This window comes from Glycine max, chromosome 14 (genome assembly GCF_000004515.6).
Source record: "Glycine max cultivar Williams 82 chromosome 14, Glycine_max_v4.0, whole genome shotgun sequence".
Taxonomy (NCBI): Eukaryota; Viridiplantae; Streptophyta; class Magnoliopsida; order Fabales; family Fabaceae; genus Glycine; species Glycine max.
The window spans coordinates 47,191,373-47,212,530 of NC_038250.2; the positions used below are offsets into that span (position 1 = coordinate 47,191,373).

The 21,158-nt window shown below is 33.5% G+C and overlaps 3 protein-coding genes and 1 pseudogene across 3 annotated transcripts; 3 read left to right on the forward strand and 1 right to left on the reverse strand.

Annotated features, from left to right (window-relative positions):
• Window positions 1–4,486: 4,486 nt before the first annotated feature.
• Window positions 4,487–7,074, forward strand: LOC100801580 (UDP-glycosyltransferase 87A1). The gene is made up of 2 exons (XM_003544853.5): window positions 4,487–5,106; window positions 5,970–7,074. Exons 1-2 carry the CDS (start codon window positions 4,602–4,604, stop codon window positions 6,848–6,850), a joined length of 1,386 nt encoding a protein of 461 aa, XP_003544901.1. The 5' UTR covers window positions 4,487–4,601; the 3' UTR covers window positions 6,851–7,074.
• Window positions 7,075–8,069: 995 nt separating this feature from the next.
• On the forward strand, window positions 8,070–11,047 carry LOC100783202 (UDP-glycosyltransferase 87A1). The gene is made up of 3 exons (XM_006596377.4): window positions 8,070–8,547; window positions 10,007–10,495; window positions 10,638–11,047. Exons 1-3 carry the CDS (start codon window positions 8,070–8,072, stop codon window positions 11,045–11,047), a joined length of 1,377 nt encoding a protein of 458 aa, XP_006596440.1.
• A 2,002-nt stretch (window positions 11,048–13,049) lies between these two features.
• Window positions 13,050–14,708, reverse strand: LOC102668225 (exocyst complex component EXO70B1). The gene has a single exon (XM_006596846.1). The coding sequence runs from the start codon at window positions 14,706–14,708 to the stop codon at window positions 13,050–13,052; it is 1,659 nt and encodes a 552-aa protein (XP_006596909.1).
• A 1,652-nt stretch (window positions 14,709–16,360) lies between these two features.
• On the forward strand, window positions 16,361–17,388 carry LOC100783734 (UDP-glycosyltransferase 87A1-like; annotated as a pseudogene).
• The last annotated feature ends 3,770 nt before the right edge of the window (window positions 17,389–21,158 follow it).

Sequence of the window (21,158 nt, forward strand, 5' to 3'; positions counted from 1 at the left end):
CGAAAACTCAAACTTGTGACATTTTTTTTCTGCTTAATTTATAATTAACCATGTAATTAAGCAAGACAGATCTTGCGTGTCAATTAGACAAAAAAAATCTACTTTTTTTTTTCTGAATTATTCAAGTTACGGGTAGTTTGTTGGAGATATTTTCATGTTACTTTCTAAACATTGACCTGTTCAAAGTACAAATGTGGTAGTGCATATAGATTCTTTCTTGGTTAAAGTATGAAGCACAAAGTAATTGTCAGGACTTTTATTAGTGTTTAACATATATATTTTTTAGTAAATTATATTTTTCCCTTGTTGAAAATGTTTTCTCCTTTCTTATTTTAAAATTTTAATATATACATACATACATATATATATATATATATATATATATATATATATATATATATATATATATTCTTTGTTCTTTAAAAATAATATGCATTATAACTGATTTTATATGTATTATCAAATTAATTACATGTAATCTATTAGGATCGCCTAGTAAGAAATTTGGATAGTTTACAACATCGTATGCTCAAACTTTATTTTCGTCATTATGTACAAAACAAAAAATTAATCACAAGTTACTAGCATTCCTTATTATATTTTTGTCCTAGTTGTTAATAATAAATAATCATATTGTGTTATTTTTTTTGTTGTTGAATAAAAATTTGTAGAATGGAGAGACATATCCAGTATTATCGAGTATGGCGCCTGCAGAATTCAAATATAGTACATATACCCATATATAGAAAAGGTGAAATCATACAAGATTTTTAATCACTTTTTCTAACCCACATTAACAATGTTATTTTTATTTTTATACATGTATACCTTTTATAATTTATTTTCCTTATTTTGATAATATTAAGACTTGAGCTATTTTTGCGAATGACTTAATTAATGGCTCCAAACAAGAATGACGAGTACCAAGTCTTTAGTTCCAAGCTAGCAGACAAAGAGAATACTTGAGTGAAGGATATGTAAATGCAACTAATCCAGGTACACAATCATTCAAAGCTTGAATAAATGCAAATACTAAAGTCGTGAGATCAAAACTTATCTTGGCTAGTGATTTATTAAAGCCATGAGTGATGGATTCATGAGATTGATTAATCATTTTTGGTTTTTTTTATAAACTTTTTATTAAAATGGCTTTATTCTAAAACAAATTAATTATAAAAGTCTATTTTGACCAAAGTCTCAGGTGTAACATTCCACTGCCGTTACATTTTTGCTTGAGCTAAAATTATTATTGGGTTAAGGGTAAATGTCTACAAAAGGTCGAATTTCTTGAATAAGACTCCAAATGATTTCTAAATCAAATTATACATGGTATACTATACATACAAATCATTTGACAGCCAAAAAAACATTAAAAGCATCAACCACTTAAACAAAACACTCAATCAAAGTAAAGTTTATGGTAATTATATAAATCAATGATCTAACTTTGAGAAGAAGAAATGAAGAAAGGATAAAACTTTAGTTTCAAGATGAGAGTTTTATCTCACTCAAATAGTAGCTCCACACCATCTATATATATCATCCAAATTCAAAAAACCAATAGAAATCACATCAAAATCATGAAAATGAACATGTTTATAAACTTCCAATAATGCTCATGAAGGGAAAATGAAAATGGAAGATGAGATGGAAAAAAGGAGGATTCCTTATCATTGAACAAGCCCTCAAACTCGAGTAAAGGATTCCCACAAGGTCCCATGGGCAAAGGAATTTAAGGTATCAAGCTCTCCAATGAAGAGTTGTCTCTCTCTTCTTTCCATTTGCACCTCACTATTTCCTAAACTCACTCACTCCATTCTATATTGCTCAAGGTCTATTCATCTCACTCAAAACACCCTAAAACTTACTCTTTACACCCAAACAAGATTTTTTGCATATACAAACATAACATACATAGAAGTACCATACACCATCAACTCATACTTAATTAATTATATCACTTAAATTAAATTTAATTACTCTTACAATCTAATTAAAATCACTTAATCAAGCATTAAGAAAAATATAATGTTACACCAAGTCAAAAAATTTGAGAATCTGGAAGTTCAATCAGCAAAAAGGACGAAATAGTTATTTACAATAATTGTTTCACACTAAGATACTATAATGATTAGTTTTTGCTGAAACACTATCAAATCAGCATTTGATAGTGTTCTTTATAAGAAAAGGTTAACAGTTTGTTAAGGATATAACAAATTGAGTTTGCTAGATAGTCATTTAAAAGGAAGTAACAATTTGAAATGTTTAATTTTTTTTTCTCCCTCTAATGTTTTTTTAATTACATGGGGTTGTAATTTGAAATTACATTTATTTTTAAAATTTTGTTCGCTGTAATTTGTTTTGTTAATTTTTTACTTTTTGAGTTCACATTTTTTTTAAATTTTTTTGATTCTTGTAAGAATTTTTTTTTTCACTTTTTAGTCTTTATAAGTTTGTGATTTTACAATTTTGGTTCCTCTAAAATTATGATTTTTTCATTTCATCTGGTTCTAGTTAGTTGTTCTTTAAGGAGATAAAATTTAAAAAACACAAATGTATAGGATTAAAAATAATTTTTTATAGACACCAAAATTAAAATAATAAAAACTTAAAGGAATTAAAAAAAACTTACAAAAACTAAAATTGAAAAAAAGACACAAACTTATAATGAATTTGAAATCTTTTTCTTTCTGTCGAGACTTTAAGGCATTTATGTAATTTTGGATCCTTTAATAAGCTTTAATTTGAGACTTGATCACCTTAATCACACTTAAATTTCTTGGCATTAGTAACCTTTAATATAATCTCCAAACAAAATTCTAGTAAAATTGGTTGTATTGATTGTGTTAAGTTATCACAACATTCATCCCAAATTTTTAGAACAAACAAATAAAATACTACCTAAAACCATTATTTAAAGCCTTAAATATGTTCTAAGTCATTGTAAATTTTTTTATTTATTTTTAATTCTTATATGTGTGTGTTTTTCTAATTTTGATTCCCGTAAATAACACCTTATAGGAATTATAAATTAAAAAATTAAAATTTTAAAAGGACTAAAATTAAAAGAAACACTAATTTACAAAAATTAAAAAATAAAAAAAATCTCGTAAGAACCAAATTTGTAAAAAGTCAACTTATAAAAACTAGAATTAAATTACAAAAACTAAAAATGAAAAAAAAAACTGACGTACAGATGAAAAAAAAAACTGACTTACAGATGATAAAAGATATTTAAGCTTTATTTAAATTAAAGCATTCCTATGTTATAGCACAGTCTAGAATGCAAGTAGATAGAACAAGTGAATAACAAAAGTGAAAAAAAAATAAAAAAGTTTTTAAGAGTAAGAACTTAGGATCCGGACGTCGCTCAAGTTGTTCTTAGTTTAATCGATTGAAGGGTGTGCTCAGATTATTATAAATCTCTAATATTTAAGTTTGATTCTTATATATAGAAAAAATAAAAAAAGTTTCGTCTAATGTTTTGAATGCTTCAAACTGGTTTTGCAATATCAAGTGGCTATGGTGTCAATTTTTTTTTTCGACATTGACTCATTGTTCATCCCAATTCCTTTTTCCCTTCTAAAGAACAATAAACTGTAGAATATTCACTCATTTTGTCCATAAATAACCACTGTTACTAGAAACCTTTCCTTCTAAAAGATGAGAATTCAAAGCTCTATTCAAAACATATATGTGGAAAATAATATATTACGCACCCTTTATTTTAACTATTGTAATAATTCAAATCTTTTTCTTTTCAGGGAGTCTTTAAGGGATCTATAAGTTTAGATCCATTAATTCAGCTGTAAAATTAATGTTTAATTTGAGACTTGATTACCTTAATAACATTTAAAGTACGCACGCTGCCATTAGTAACTTTTATCTATACAAATTTAGATAAGATTGATTGTAAGATTAATTATGTTAAATTATTATATGATTTTTTTTAAAGCAAGTATCACATATTTAAAAGTGACAAGATTAATTCTTTAACAGATTATCAAATTATAAAAAAATATGTCAGTATACTTAAAGAACTTAAGTATTTAAGGGACATGTTTGATTTGTATTTTTATTTTTTGAAAAGTGTTTTGAAAGATTAGAATTTTAAAATTATTTTCGGTTTGATTTTTTGTTTTTTATTTTCAAAAAATAAAAACAATGAAAATACGTTTTGAAAAAAAATGTATTTTTAAATTCACTTAAAATTATATTTCTTTTCACCGTATTTTCATGTTACTCATAATGAAATTCCTGATTTTAACTAAAAACACAAAAAATGAAATTTTATTGTTTTCAATTTTTTATTCGTTTTCACTAAAAATATTTTCAAAAATTTAACCAAACATCATCATTTCCTATTTTAAGTGAAAATAAAAATAAAAAACAATCCAACCAATCACCCTCGTTATTACATGATTCATTCATCCCACATTTTTAAAACAAATAAAATAATGCGTAAAACAATAATTTAAAGCATTCCTAATTTCCTATGTTGTTTAATACTGCATACGCCACACTGCACCAGTCTAGAATGCGAGTAGATACAACAATTGAAAAGACAAACCCCCCACTCTCACTTACTCACTTCTCCGGCTATGCATAACTCCGGCGGCGGCGGAAGCGACGGCGTGTGCCACGTGGTGGCGATGCCGTTTCCGGGGAGAGGCCACATCAACCCGATGATGAACCTGTGCAAGATCCTTGCATCGAAGAGACCCAACGAGATTCTCATAACCTTCGTGGTCACCGAGGAGTGGCTTGGCTTCATCGGCGCCGAGCCCAAGCCGGACGCCGTTCGCCTCGCCGCCATCCCCAACGTGGTCCCTCCCGAGCGCCTCAAAGCCGCTAACTTTCCCGCGTTCTATGAAGCCGTCGTGACAGAGATGCAGGCGCCGTTCGAGCGGCTCCTCGATCGGCTCCAGCCACCGCCGACAGCGATCCTTGGCTGCGTCGAGCTCCGCTGGCCCATCGCCGTAGCCAATCGGAGGAATATTCCGGTGGCTGCGTTTTGGACCATGTCGGCGTCGTTTTATTCCATGCTGCATCACCTTGATGTCTTTGCACGACACCGGGGTTTGACCGTCGATAAGGATACGATGGGTAAATCGTTTCTTTACTTCTGATTTTGATTTGACAGCAGTATAAGTAAAAAAAAAAAAAAAAGATGTAATGCACAATTTTTTTTCCACCTTTAACTAAACCACTTTGTTAAATTGAGTCAACCGAAGGTCAAATATCAACCCTTAGTACTAACTGCTAAATATATTTCGTATTAATGTTGTTTTCTTAATTTAATTATAATGCATTAATCGTATAAAACCCTTTTATATATATATGATAAATTATTAACTTTTACAATATTTACTTTAAAAGGTGATATCTAAGGTTATTTCTAATTAGTAAAACATTGTATACTTACATTGTATGAAAAATAAAGTCCATTATTATTTTTTAAATTGAGACTTAGTTGAGTCCCTAAATTTCAAATATTTTGTTTTTTTAAATAATAATATATGGTTCATTTAAGGGATACGGTGAAGGAATTTTGGCTGAAATGTAAGCCTGGCCTTCAAGTTTAACACAAGCCATTTAAGGGACAATACAATTTATATTTGGTTGAATATTGGTTGGAGATACATTTGCATTCCTTCCTTCTCCTGATTATTAGTAATATAAATAAGAAGTTTATTAAACTACAACAACCTTCTGTTTCCATGTGGAGACTATTAACAACAATCTAAAATGGCCAGGGAGTGAATGTTAAATTTGAGATTAATGTATTAAGAATCTGGAAGTATGCTCATTGATCTGGGCAATCATTGTTCAACCTCTAACTGTGGTGATTGATGAGAAGGCATAAGTGTTAAAGGGTGAAACATTTTTTATTGCATATCATCAGCAAAAGATTGATGCAATTGTATATGGGTGCATGTCTGATCTGTGTGGTTTTATAAATGATGCAGATGGACAAGCCGAGAACATCCCGGGAATTTCTTCAGCTCATTTGGCAGACCTTCGAACTGTGCTTCATGAAAATGATCAACGAGTCATGCAGCTTGCTTTGGAATGTATTTCGAAAGTTCCCAGAGCAAATTATCTTTTACTCACCACAGTCCAAGAGTTAGAAGCTGAAACAATTGAGTCCTTAAAAGCTATATTTCCCTTTCCAGTCTATCCTATTGGCCCTGCTATACCTTATTTAGAACTAGGACAAAACCCTTTGAACAATGATCATAGTCATGACTATATAAAATGGCTAGATTCTCAGCCACCTGAATCAGTATTGTACATTTCTTTCGGTAGTTTCCTTTCAGTGTCTACTACCCAAATGGATCAAATTGTTGAAGCACTAAACAGTAGTGAAGTTCGTTATCTTTGGGTGGCTCGAGCCAATGCTTCTTTTTTGAAAGAAAAGTGTGGAGATAAGGGCATGGTGGTGCCATGGTGTGACCAATTGAAGGTGTTGTCTCATTCTTCCGTTGGTGGATTTTGGAGCCATTGTGGATGGAATTCCACTCTTGAAGCTCTCTTTGCTGGGGTGCCAATGCTGACATTCCCTCTTTTCTTGGATCAAGTTCCAAATAGCAGCCAAATTGTGGATGAGTGGAAGAATGGGTCTAAGGTAGAGACATCAAAGTTGGACAGTGAAGTTATTGTGGCAAAAGAAAAGATAGAAGAACTAGTTAAGAGGTTTATGGATCTTCAAAGCCAAGAGGGAAAGGAGATCAGAGACAGGGCAAGAGAAATCAAGGTTATGTGTCTCAGAGCGATTGCCGCAGGGGGATCCTCATATGGGAACCTTGATGCATTTATTAGAGACATTTCAAAACCACTGACTCATTAAGCAGCTTGGGATCAATAACACAACTAAGCAATGTATTAATAAAGGGTTGGATATTGTTGTTGAATGTAAGGATGCATATAACATTGTAAAATGTCTCGTAACTGAAACTGAAGTGCTCTCTGATTCTGATAGCTGAATTTGTCCTCTTAGATTCAGCAATTTGAGACGCTTGCTGCACATTTTGTGTAATAACTTATCAATGCTAAAGAGTGGAGTTTACTGCAGACATCAATGTCTTGTATTTGAATAGAGATGCTTCATTTTAGAAGCTTTGCGAGCGATACAAGAAAAACCATACTTAAGGCAGATAATGCTTTAAATGACCAGGGAGCTGTTACATTATGTTATCTGTTTAGGGTCTATTTGTTAGCCATTTCAAACAAGTAAACTGAAGAAAGTTATATAACTTAAAAAGTACGATTCTTATTATTTGATTACAGTTGGTGCCATTTCGTTTTCTGATCACTTATGTGTTTCATGAACTACTCCCGTTGTGTGTACACATGTGAAACATAAACATACTTATGAGTGTCATGTACATACGTATATTGCCACACATGTAAACAATTTTGATGATATTTTTTTTTATGGCAAAAAGCATTTTTCATTGAACCACCAAGTTCATGTTCATGTGCATGTGGATGAGCATGCGAACTTACAAATGCTGTGGTGTGTGGGGGAGAGTGATTTTGTGAAGAAGAAGAAACATCTACATCATGGTATTCAACAGAGTGGTTTTGATGATTTGATTACAATAAATCTTATTCATTTTTAGCATGTACCTATATCCTCAATAAACATAAGAGATCTCGTGTTTGGTTTCCCGTTTATGACGTGAAAATGTCGGTCCAAAAGCTTTCCATTACAGCTTTCACGTTTTTTTTCTCGTTCCCTGAAATTATGCGTCGGTCCCTGAATTTTTTTGGTCTGAACTTTGAATCTTCCAAATGTACTAAAATTTAAATTAAATGTAATCTTTCTGTAGAATAATGGTCATATGAATAGACTTTATGTGTAAGACTTCACGTTTTATTATAAACTTTCAAAATAATCTATTTATTTTCCAATTGCAGTGTATTTAAATATATTTGAAGCGCAAATTATGATTTTACTACTTAAGCTGTTTCATTACCACATCAATGCATCATTTGCTGCTAATTGAGCTATCTTAACATATGTTAATTAAACATGGATAATTTCTTAAGTTTCATAATTTTCCATGGAAGCAGCTCCATCATCATCAACTTGCGCCTGCAGCCACCTTGTGACCATGCCCTACCCTGCTCGCGGCTACATCAACCCCATGATGAACTTCTGCAAGATGCTTCTCTCCAACGACAACACCAGATTAATCCTCGTAACCTTCGTCGTCACCGAGGAATGGCTCGGTTTCATCGGCTCCGACCCAAAGCCCGACATTATGAGATTCGCTACAATCCCCAACGTCGTAGCTTCCGATCACCCGGGGTTCCTAGAAGCTGTCATGGCCAAAATGGAAGCGTCCTTTGAGGAGCTACTCAACCGCCTTCAGCCGCCGCCTACCGCCATCGTGTCTGATACTTTTCTGTACTGGGCGGTCGTTGTTGGAAGCCGGAGGAATATTCCGGTGGCGTTGTTTTCGACCATGTCCGCGTCTATTTTCTTTGTGCTCCACCACCATCACCTTTTGGTCAATTTGTCAGGTAATTATTTCAACCGTAAGGTAGACTCAGATATCCATGTTTTCATGTTTGTTTATAGTTTCATTATTATAAAAATGAAAAAATTCATTATTTGAAGCGGCATTTTGAGGTTTGTATATTGTTTTTCGGTGTTTGTTTGTTGATTAAGTATGTAAGTATCTGGAGGAAGCCATTTTGATAGTTCTTTGAGTTGGGATTAATGGCACCATTGGTTGAAGACAGTGGATGATCGGTATGGGTGGCAAAAGATGGTTATATGAATATTTTTGGTTTTTTCTTCATTATTGGGTGTATGAAAAAAATATGTTGGATACAAGAACAAAATCCCAAAAAACATCATTGATCGAAACTGATCTGTTAATAAGTTGTAAAGGAGAGTGGAGTATATATAAGTGCATTGAAAATTAAAAAACACCTTTAACATAGGATTTGTATTACACATAAAATTAATAAAGTGTAATCAATTTGATGTGTAAAATAATATAATTAGATGAGAATGTAAAACAATTTTACGGTGTATGGTTAAATTCAAATTAAATTTATATTAACATAAAATAATGGATTAAAATATTTTTATTTGGTTAGTTTTTATTTGTTTTATCTTTATCTTTTCTATATTATATGTTTTATTTATCAATGATATTTTTTAAATAACCTTTTTTCAATAAAAACGTTTTTAAAAATTCTTCTTACTCTTTTAAGTATTCCTATATATCCATTTAACTTTAATTTTAAATTGAATTTCAATATATATAATAGAAATTATCAATAGTTATATATTATATTATATTATAATATAAATCATTTATAATAAATTTAAAATATAATTTATATTTCAAAAATTATTTATTTATTACGAGTTTTATTTATAATATAATTTACTTTTTAAATTAATATCCTACTATAAATTTTAGTTATATAAATAAACATTTATCACATCGCACATACTAATCTGTTACTTTTCATAGAATGATGATGCAACCATCTGATATAAAAAAAGAGTAAATAATCTTGTACTATGTATAAAAGTTTTACAAGAAATTTTATATTATGATATAATTATAAATCGTCATAAATGATAAAATTAAATCTTAGAATAATTATCTTAAAAATCATATCAATATTGAATTTTGATTGATTGATGGTATAAATTTTTTGTATTAATGATAAATAATTATTACTTAACTAATTATAATAGTATAGCTCTTTAAATATATACAATTTGTTTAATTTTTAATTTATTTGCTTTTTTTATTTTTTATCAGAATTTTTTATTTTCATCATATTAGATCGGTAACGCATCCCTTAATTGAGTAGGATGTAAGAGTTGTTGTAAAATTCCTGCATTGGCTCCTATTCCTAGGAGATACAAAAAATTCAAAACAAATTATTTGAAATTGTATTAGATTTTAATTTTAATTATTGAAGATATTAAAGTTATGAATGTTTTGCTTAATTAACTGATGTATGCCAGAAAACGGTGGCGAACGTGTGGATTATATTCCTGAAATTTCCTCAATGCGGGTCGTGGATTTTCCTCTAAACGATGGTAGTTGCCGCAGCAAGCAATTGCTGAAAACATGCCTGAAAGGTTTCGCGTGGGTTTCAAAAGCACAGTATCTTCTATTCACTTCCATTTATGAGCTCGAACCTCATGCCATTGATGTCCTAAAAGCAGAGTTGTCATTGCCCATATACACTATTGGCCCTGCCATACCTTATTTTAGCCTTCAAAACAATCCCACTTTCAGCACCACAAATGGGACTAGTGATAGCTACATGGAATGGCTACAGGTTCTGTTCTTTACATCTCACAAAGGAAGCCATTTCTCGGTTTCAAGGGCTCAAATGGATGAGATTGCATTTGCTTTGAGGGAAAGTGGCATTCAGTTCTTGTGGGTAGGCCGTAGTGAGGCTTCAAGGTTGAAAGAAATTTGTGGGAACCAACACTACTACAAAAGAAGCATTTTAAGACGGTAACCATCTTAGAATGTAACACGGTGGCAAACTTGTAATTAAGTAACGAAAATTTGTTTTCTACGACATACATATTAAGACGGTCGTTAATAACCGTCTTAGAATGTGCTTGGTTGGCATGAAGAAAGGTGTGACATGGTGTGACCAACAATTGAGAGTGTTGTCTCATCCTTCAATTGGAGGATTTTGGTCTCATTGTGGATGGAATTCAACCAAAGGTGTGCTTGCTGGGGTTTCGTTTTTGACATTTCCAATAATTATGGACCAACAAATTGATAGTAAGATGATAGTAGAGGATTGGATGGTTGGGTGGAGGGTGAAGGAAGATGTTAAAGTGAATACTACCACTTTGGTGAAGAAAGATGAAATCGCAATGCTAGTGCAGAAATTTATGGATTTGGATAGTAATCTTGCAAGGGAAATCAGGGAAAGATCCGAAACTCTTCGGCAGATATGTAGTCGTGCAATTACAAATGGTGGGTCAGCTGTTACTGATTTGAATGCCTTTGTTAAGGATTTAGTGCAGACAATACATTAAAGCCGTAAACACCTTGTAAACGAACATGCACTCATTTTCAATTTCAATTATATTTGTATGACATTTTCTGGTTAACTTTCACTATCATTTGACTATTCATGTTATTTCCAAACAAACTGATACACTGCAACTGTCTCAATTTTTTTTATTGAAATAAACTAGTTTGATGCGTGTTGTACAAAAAAATAATTTAATAGTATTTTTTTTTTCTTTCTTTTATCTGTTCTTTATATCTTGTTTTAACATTGCTTTTCAAATCGTAAGTTTTCACTCAAGTCTCGACACTTACAAAAACTATCTTTGGTAAGTTTTGTTAGGTTCTTTTGTCTTAAAATCAGTTTTTAAGACAGATGGATGCTATCGTCGACCATCTTTATAGGTGGTCTACAATCTTTATCTAAATTTCACAATTCCACCCAACATTCTTTATAGTAAAATATACCTTTGCATTTTCTTCCTCAGACCCTTCCCCTCCAGCAACTCCTTCAACCACCGTTCGTTGCGGTCGGAGCCATATTATGCACATCTTTCGTTTCTTTTTTCCTCACAACCTCCATCCTTTCCTCCCTCCAGTTCAGATCGACAAGCGGCACAAAGAACTGATGAATCTTGATAATAACAACAATTTAAATTTGCAGTCGTTTAGAAGAAATAGCTTGTTCTTTGATACACTGGCTTGTGGTTTGGTTTAAAAAAAGTCGTAATCATAACAGAGGTCGCTGCATTGCATGAAACAACAAATAATAACAAATATACCAAAATCCAATAGCGATTAAGAGATGAAAAATTATACATGAACACCCAATATGCCAATTGACACCTCGTGAGAAAGAGATAAAAGTGGGAAAAGTATAGGTATTATGATTTGACATGAACAGAGATAAAAAAAAAAAAAACTTCGTACCCCATTGTCCAGAGGCTCTTCGCTATGCGAAGGTATGAAGGAGGGATATATTGTACGCAGCCTTACCCTTGCATATGCAAAGAGGCTGTTTCCGGATTCGAACCCATGACCAACAAGTCACCAAGGCATGAACAGAGATAGAGAGAAAGAAAATGTATTTTTTAGGTGTTTAAAAAATATGGATGTTCATGTATCATTACTCTTAACACATATATGACATCCTAGGCTATGGAAACACGAATAGAGCATGAAAAGGCAACTTACATTGAATACAGCGAAGTTACATTATGGTTTTGAATTGGTTTTATCATTTTAAATCTCGGCTCATGATCAAATCTTGATTTGCTTATGGCAGCGGAAAAGCTTTGGGGACCGCCGACGATGTTGAAAGGGATTTTGACAATGGAGGGGACAGGTAGGACGAGGTCGATACGACTGTTTTAATTCTCAGTGTACACAGTGGTCTTCATTGTTGGTGATGGAGATGAGGAAGTCACGGTCTTCATTGGGAGAGAAAGGGTGTTAGGAGAACAGAGGGAATAATCTTTTGGCACCTTTCTGTCTTTAAAAAAAAAGTTATCTTGCATAATCTGATTAACAAAATTATATAGACAAAATAATCTTTTTGGCACCTTAAAATACAGTTTTTTATTTGATTTTTCTTTCACTTCTTCAAATGAAATTGACATCACATTCTTGTTGACGCAACATATGTTAATTGCTAAGATTGAAATAGAATAATATTGGTGTCATAAGACACGAGAGTCAAGAATTACTTGCATAGGTTTGGACTATAACATTAGCATCGTCTCCATTGAGCAATAAGATCATAAAATCATGTTGGATAAAGACGTTGATAATTGTAATTGTTGCAGGTAATAATTAATACGGATTAATTCCAACTATTTTCTCAAGGACCGAAGAGTGACTCTTTACAAACATAATTTTAGTAAAGATCAATCACAGAGAAAATGTTTGGAACATTAGATTGTTTAAAAGAAATAGCAATTAAAATTAAAGAGAAACAATGAAACATACTGGTGACTAAATCCATGAAAACTTTGGTGCCATTTCCTTCTCTTCCAGCAATGGATTCATCTACTCACTTAGAAGAAACAAACAGCTGAGACGATTTTGAATGTCTACAATTCCATACTCAATATACTCACAAGCATGCTCACCAAGAACATCCTGAAACCTGTCAATAAATTTTCCATATGCTGGCAACAAGGTGCTGTCTATGGAATTTATAACTTGTTCCCTTAGTTGCTTATGATCAGAGAGAATCCATGTAGATTGAAAGAAGTATATCTTCTCAAACTGTAGGTTGAACAAATTGAGCTTATCTTTCATTGACTCTGCTACCACATTAGGTGGCGCCACTGACTCGTTTCCCTCTAGCTTCAAAATGTCCAGCATCTTATTCCATGAGCTTCTTTGATAGAGTTTACAGTTTTGTTCCACCTTTGTTGTGTTTTGTTGGAACCAATGATCATCTAATATGGTTCTTCCGTCCACAAGGGATCTCCATTTACATGCCTCTTGTCCAATGTACCAGAGATTATTCATCATAAAAACATAGCCCAATGCAGGGTCAGTGTAGTCGTCTCTGGACTTGGTTTCCAAAATGCTCTCTAACAACTCTATCATCCTGGCTAGCAGCTCAGAAAATGAAGATTTTCCCTCTCTTCCAGGAATAACCTTGTATTCTCGGACAGTTTCTCCGAAAGATTCACAAACATGATCGATGTAGTTCGTTGCTTGCTGGGTAATCAGATGAAGCCCTCCTCCACCGGCGACAGTTTCCTGAGCAGTATTAATGTAAATAAGATTTGCAAACGCCTTAAAAATTTCAAATCTTTCATGAACCTTCTTCACATCAGCTTCGAGCAAGATACCGTCCTTACAAAATCCGTGTAAGAGTGACTCCTGATTCAGCTCATGCAATGATTTCGACATTTCAGGAATGACACTGGACAAAAAACTTGGCAGCAAATAACTCTGATCAGTTGTTGTTGTTGTTGTTGTTATGATGGTATCGGCAAAACTCACTAGACAAATCGTCAATTTCATGCAAACCTCCGTGAAAGAGACGTCCGCAGCTCTATGAAACCCCGAGAAGACAATATTGCTGAGTCTCCTTTCATTGGGAAACATTATCTTTACCGCTGCCTTGCAAGTTTTTATCCAATTCTCAAAGTCCTCTATCTTGAGCTCTTGCAATTTCAACCCAAGTGCAGACAGACACTGTTCTTGAAACTCTCTTCGCCATTTGCTGTACGCTTCACAGCATTCCCGCTCAAACCCGGCTTCCATCATTTGCTTCGCGGTGTCGCTAAGGCGCGTGACGATTCCTGATGGCAGTGCATCCACCACCATGTTGACGTCAGGATAAAGTTCTGGTGGCGGTGGCGACAGCTCTGGTTTGGATTCGGAGTCAAGCATGGCTTTAAGATATTTGTCCACATGACTTGAAACCATGGGGACAAGAATCTCGTTCTCCTTCTCAAGCACTTTTATACAATCCATGAACTGTGGGATAAGACCATCATCACTGTTGTCTTCCTGTGAAGATGAATTGCATTGAGTGACTAAGTCCAGACCCAGAAGAGGAACACCATCAGCATCCCCGTTTTCTGGTGGTGGGGTATTTAGAGTACTATCACCTTCAGCATCTACTAGTTCTGTATTTGAATTACTTTGAATCATTACTTGACTTAGGTCCTCGAGCAGAAGACACTCCTCTGGAGTTTCCATAGGGAGACAAGGGTTGTGATGATTTTTTTTAGGTTAAAATATGTTTGTGATGGCTAGGGATCAAGAATTTATCTTAGTTTTTTCTTGAAGTTGTTGCGTAAAAATAGGATGTTTGTTAAGAAGGAGATATATTTGGGTGGAAGAGTTGCATCAGTATTTTTTAACAAACATCGAATTCTCATTTTTATCTAAATAAATTTATAATATTTTGAATTTTAAATAGTATCCTACAAATTTGAAACAGATAATTTAAAAAGATAAACTAAATTATTTTTTGAATTAAAAATATCAGATATATTCTCAACATTTTGCTTACAATTTTTTAATTCATAAAATTAGATAAATATAGTAATTGAGGTAATTATAACAAGTATTTTTTTTAATTTGAAATAAATTAATTATTGTCAATACATGTATATGTTTTATTTAAGTTCGTTAAGATTATTTTAAAATAGAAAAAAATAAATATATGTAAAACTATTGTCTTATATTATGAAATATATTTATAATTAATAAATATTGCATACATTTAAATTTCCAGGAAATATATTTAACTAATTACTTTCAATAGTGCGTTTATATTTCATTAAACAACTGTTAAATCTACATAAATATAAATATATTAAATGAAAAGATATACAACAAGTGAAAATATTGAATAAAATAATTAGAATGAGAATGTGCCAAATAACTATACAATTAAAAATTTAAGTAAATTAATTTATAAAATAATTAGAACTAGAATAATAATATGCCAAAATAAATATTATAATTCAAATATAAATATACAATAAATGATAAGATATAAAATTTTGAGACAAATTACAATATTGTAATTAATAATATAAAAATTTAAGTGAAAACTAATGAAAAATAAATAAAATGAGAATAATGATGGTAAAAAAAACACATTCCAAGGGCATCCTTGACTGGTTTATATAACAATTTCCAATATTTATATTTTTTGCAATGACAATCTATTAAACATGTTGATATTTATCTTTTAAGATCAATATTATCTCACGATCAATTATATGTTATAGTGTCCAGAATGACCCATCATCATAACGTGTTGATGATTTTTATTCATGATAGTAAAGAACAAAATAATTCAACCTCTTTGAATGTAGTGTATAAATTTTTTTTTAAACATAAATTAGGTTAGTTATTGAAATCATTACTCTAAATTTCATGTTTCACAATTCTTAAATAATATGTAATAAACATAAAATGACTACTTTGATCAACAAGTTTTGGGATATGAGTAAAATAAATAAACAATGTTGACATGAATCAAATAAATCGACAATGAAAAAACATTTGTTGTTGAGTAATCAGTAACGTACACAAGCTTCCATCACTAAGTCCATTAAAAAAGTATACAATAAATGAATAAATCACGAAGGTTAATTATTTGGAATTACTCTTGATTTTATGTTTTATAATTCTTAAATAATATCAAACAAATGTAAATAAAATAGCAACTCCAATATTTTAAAATACAATAATAACATGCTCATGCATCGCATGGATACTAGTATATATATTAAAAGTTCTATGACCATCCCTCCTCCTGACTTATTTAGATTCAAAAAATCATTTGAAATTGTATGAGATTCCAATTAGGATATTTGGAAACATGCATTGAAGTTATGAATGTTTTGTTTCACTACTGCAAGCCAGAAAACGGTGACAAACGTGTGGATTATATCCCTGGAATTTCCCCAATGCGCCTCGTCGGTTTTCCTCTGAACGATGGAAGTTGCCACAGTACGCAAATATGCCTGAAAGGTTTCGCGTGGGTTTCAAAAGCACAGTATCTTCTATTCACTTCCATTTATGAGCTCGAACCTCATGCCATTGATGTCCTAAAAGCAGAGTTGTCATTGCCCATATACACTATTGGCCCTGCCATACCTTATTTTAGCCTTCAAAACAATCCCACTTTCAGCACCACAAATGGGACTAGTCATAGCTACATGGAGTGGCTACAGGTTCTGTTCTTTACATCTCACAAAGGAAGCCATTTCTCGGTTTCAAGGGCTCAAATGGATGAGATTGCATTTGCTTTGAGGGAAAGTGGCATTCGGTTCTTGTGGGTAGGCCGTAGTGAGGCTTCAAGGTTGAAAGGAATTTGTGGGAACAAAGGGTTAGTTGTGACATGGTGTGACCAACAATTGAGAGTGTTGTCTCATCCTTCTATTGGAGGATTGTGGATGGAATTCAACCAAAGAAGGTATGCTTGCTGGGGTTTCGTTTTTGACATTTCCAATAATTATGGACCAACCAATTGATAGTAAGATGATAGTAGAGGATTGGAAGGTTGGGTGGAGGGTGAAGGAAGATGTTAAAGTGAATAATACTACTTTGATGAAGAAAGATGAAATTGTTATGCTAGTGCAGAAATTTATGGATTTGGATTGTGAGCTTGCAAGGGAAATCAGGGAAAGATCCAAAACTCCTCGGCAGATGTGTCGTCGTGCAATTACAAATGGTGGGTCAGCTGTTACTGATTTGAATGCCTTTGTTGGGGATTTAATGCAGGCAACATTGATACCATGAACACCTTGTAGATCATGCACTCATTTTGTTTACTTTCACATCATCGGACTATTCATGTTATTTCCAAATAAATGCACTACCAATGCCTCATGTTTCTTTTTATTGAAATAAATCAGTTCGATGCATACTGTACAAAAAATATTATCCAACGCAGGAAAAGTGAAGTCCAACAAATTGCCACAATGGCTAACAGACTCGAGAAAAACCCAAGTGCCTCAATGCTTAAAGGACTATGTGTACCGTGTAGTTTGGGCTTAATTCTTTTTATTATTAAGATCAAATAATCAAAAGATCATCACATAGAAAATGTTTGAAGGAAATAGTAATTAAAATTAAAGAGAAAAAATAAAGCATCCTTTGCACTTGTGACAATAATTTTTTCTTCTTTTTTATTCTAAATCCGTGCAAACATCGATGTCCTTCCCTTCTCTTCCACTGTTGGGTTCATCTCCTCACTTGGAGGAAACAAATTACTAAGATAATTTTAAAGGTCATCAATTCCATACTCAATATACTCATAAGAATGCTTACCAAAAGTATCTCAAAACCTGACGGTAAAGTTTCCGTATGCTGGCAACAAGATGCTGTCTTTGGATTTTATTATTTGCTCCCTTAGTTGCTCATCAGAGACAATCCATGTAGACTGAACCTTGCATGTCTCCTAGAAGTGCTGGTTGAACAACTTTAGGTTATCTTTCATTGACTCCGCTACCACATTAGGCGCCACTTACTCATTTGTCACTATCTTCAAAAAGTCCAGCATCTTATTCCAGGAGTTTCTTTGATAGAGTTCAAGGTTTTGTCCTACCTTTGCTGTGTTTTGTTGCAACCAATCATCATCCAATTTGGTTCTATGCCCTTTGTAACTCAATCCATACGCCTTTTTTCCTATGTATCTTAGATTATTCATCATAAAAAAATAGCCCAATGCAGGGCCAGTGTAGTCTCTGGACTTGGCTTCCAAATTATCATCTTGGCTATCTTCTCAGAAAACGAAGACTTTCGCTCTCTATCAGGAATTATGCGGTAACGGCGGACGATTTGGAAAGGTTGATAACTATTTAAGTTGTAGTGGCAAATGTTAAGGATGTATTTCATTACTTCCTTGGTAATCGGATGAAGCCCTCCACCAGCAACAGTTGCCTGCACTGTATCACGGTAAACAAGATCCACCACCTGCAGTAAAATACCCATTCTCATCCGAATCTCACAAAGATCATCTAGCAACACTTTGTCCATATAAATACTATGTGTGTTGAAATCCCGATACAACTCTTGCAATGACTCCGACCACATTTTAGGGATGATGCTGAATAAAAGATTCGGCAAATAGCTCAGTTGTTATGATGTTATCAGCAAAACTCAGTAGAGGAATTGTCAAATCCTTGCAAACCTTCGTAAAAGAGACATCTGCAGCTCTAATGAACCCCGAGAAGACAGAATCGCAGAGTCTCCTTTCATAGGGAAACAGTATCTTCCCAGCTGCCTTGCAAGTTTTTATCCAATTCTCAATGTCCTCCGTGTTGAGCGCTTGCAATTGCAATCCAAGTGCCAACAGACACTGTTCTACTAACTCCCTTAGTCAATTGCTGTACATGTCACAGCATTCCTGCTCAAACCCAGCTTCCATCATTAGCTTCACGGTTTCAAAAAGGCACATGAAAATTCCTGATGCCAGTGCATCCATCGCCAACTTGATGTCAGGATCCAATTGCAGCTCTGGAATGTGGCCCTCGTCTTTGGATTTGGAATCAACCATGGCTTTAACATATTTGTCCACATGACTTCAAACCATGAGGACAAGCATCTCATTCTCCTTCCTAAGGGACCTTATACAATCCATGAACCGTAGCGGGATAAGACCATCATTGCTGTTGTCTTCCTGTGAAGATGAATTGCTTTGAGTGACATGAGTCCAGACCCAAAAGAGGAACACTGTCCACAACATCCCCATTTCTGGTGGTGGGTATTTAGAGTACTATCAGCATTAACTACTTCGGAATTTGAATGACTACATCCTGGAGCTGAACACGCTGCTCTGGAGTTTCCAAAGAGGGACCAAGAATGACAACGAGGAAATAAATGAAACACCCACCAATGATGACTAACCAACGTTTAATCTCCAAGAGTTGTATGATTAGACCTCCACAGAAGAAATGTAGGAGATCAATCTCGAATCCAAATTGAGTCAATCTTGACAAGCCAAGAGACATGATAGCAACAAAAGAGGCATATGAGATCAGGCTATATGCATCTGGTTTGCCATTTGAAGTTTTATCGAAGAAAAAAGAGTAAATAGAAGTGGCCATGAGAACCAAAAATGCCAAATGATTCTCCAGCCTGAGAGAGGTGGAGGGCTGTCTTGAAGAAGGTAACCCAGATAAAGAAACTGAAAACAGTGTAAAGCAGTACCTTCCACAACAGACGAAGCAAAACATACGATTCTCCACACTTTTTGGTTGCATCAGCCATCTCAGAATTCGGTTGATCATTTGCATCATATTCTTTCTCAAGTAAGCAAGGTTTGCATTCAGCCATTCACCAGCAGAGAGCCACCCTGTTGGACGTGAGAAACCCTTCACTGTGATGGAGATTCCACCAAAAGGTAATGGCAAGTTACTATAGTTTCTCTAGTTGCGAACTCCTCAGTTTAAATTTCTATAAAAATTAATTAGAAGTATATCTGTCACTTCTCAGAATCTTTGTGTGCTCTTTCCATTGTAATTTCCAGAGAACTTACTCCACAAGTTGATGGAACTTCTCCATTGCTATTCGCTAGTGCGCAAGATCAGATATTGGGAAATTTGTAAACAATCACGTTGACTCTGTCAACGGGCTCCAGGTTTAAACTACCAGCTTCACGTATTCTTCCAGTCTGTTTGTTTGGACTGAAACCCACATAACGAAACATCAGGAAGAAAATTTGTATTTTCTTTTGTTTATTTTAACTGTCAAAAATGTCACAAATTATAAATTCAATATTTCTCATCTGGTATAGTTAATTCCATCTGCTGTGTAGGATTAAAAAAAGTATTTTACGAATTTGGAAGAATAAAAAAAAATTAATTTAAGGGACTAAAATAAGGAACTCTTATATTTAGGGGACTAAACATATGTTGAGCCCTTTCAAAGAACCTGCCATGGATATACACAAGCTTACAGAGGAAGCTTGCAGAGAAAACTAAAAGAAGAAGAATGAAAAGGTCAGATTATCATTGAATGAAAGTTAGCTTACAATGATTACATATTATAGTTTATATAGTTAGTTATAAGATTAACTAACTTGTAGTTAGTTTCAAGAATAACTAACTTGTAACTAACTAACTAAGCTAACTGTAACTCTAGTTACATGATAACCTATGCTAATAGCCCCCCTCAAACTAGGAATGGATGTTAGACCTGCCTAGCTTGAAATACAAAAACTGAAAATCACGAGACAGCAGAGCTTTAGTGTAGATATCTGCAAGCTGATTTGCAGAGGAAATAGGAAGCAATTTCACTATCCCAGTCATCACCTTCTTTCGAATTACTTGGCAGTCAATTTCAATGTGTTTTGTTCTCTCATGAAAAATGGGATTTGTAGCTATGTGGAGAGCAGACTTGTTGTCACAATACAAGGTAGCAGGTTGCTGGGAATGAACCTTAAACTCTTCCAGCAAGAAATTAACCCATTGCAGCTCATAAGTGGCACTTGCCCATGCTCTATACTCAGCCTCTGACGAACTTCTTGAAATCGTTGCTTGTTTCTTAGATTTCCATGAGACCAATGAATTACCAATGTAAATGGCATAACCAGTGATAGATTTTCTGGTGTCAAGGCAGCCAGCCCAATCTGAATCACTGAAACCTTTTAGATGGATATTACTATAGCAGGTAAGAAGATCCCTG

What these genes read in the sequence shown, in the direction of transcription:
- LOC100801580 (XM_003544853.5), top strand. Translation starts at nt 4,602, where the DNA reads ATGCATAACTCCGGCGGCGGCGGAAGCGACGGCGTGTGCCACGTGGTG. An exon ending in CGTCGATAAGGATACGATGG is followed by an intron (nt 5,107 to 5,969) that starts GTAAATCGTTTC and finishes TAAATGATGCAG; the next exon opens with ATGGACAAGCCGAGAACATC.
- LOC100783202 (XM_006596377.4), top strand. Translation starts at nt 8,070, where the DNA reads ATGGAAGCAGCTCCATCATCATCAACTTGCGCCTGCAGCCACCTTGTG. An exon ending in GTCAGGTAATTATTTCAACC is followed by an intron (nt 8,548 to 10,006) that starts GTAAGGTAGACT and finishes GATGTATGCCAG; the next exon opens with AAAACGGTGGCGAACGTGTG. An exon ending in CCAACACTACTACAAAAGAA is followed by an intron (nt 10,496 to 10,637) that starts GCATTTTAAGAC and finishes GCATGAAGAAAG; the next exon opens with GTGTGACATGGTGTGACCAA.
- LOC102668225 (XM_006596846.1), bottom strand. Translation starts at nt 14,708, where the DNA reads ATGGAAACTCCAGAGGAGTGTCTTCTGCTCGAGGACCTAAGTCAAGTA.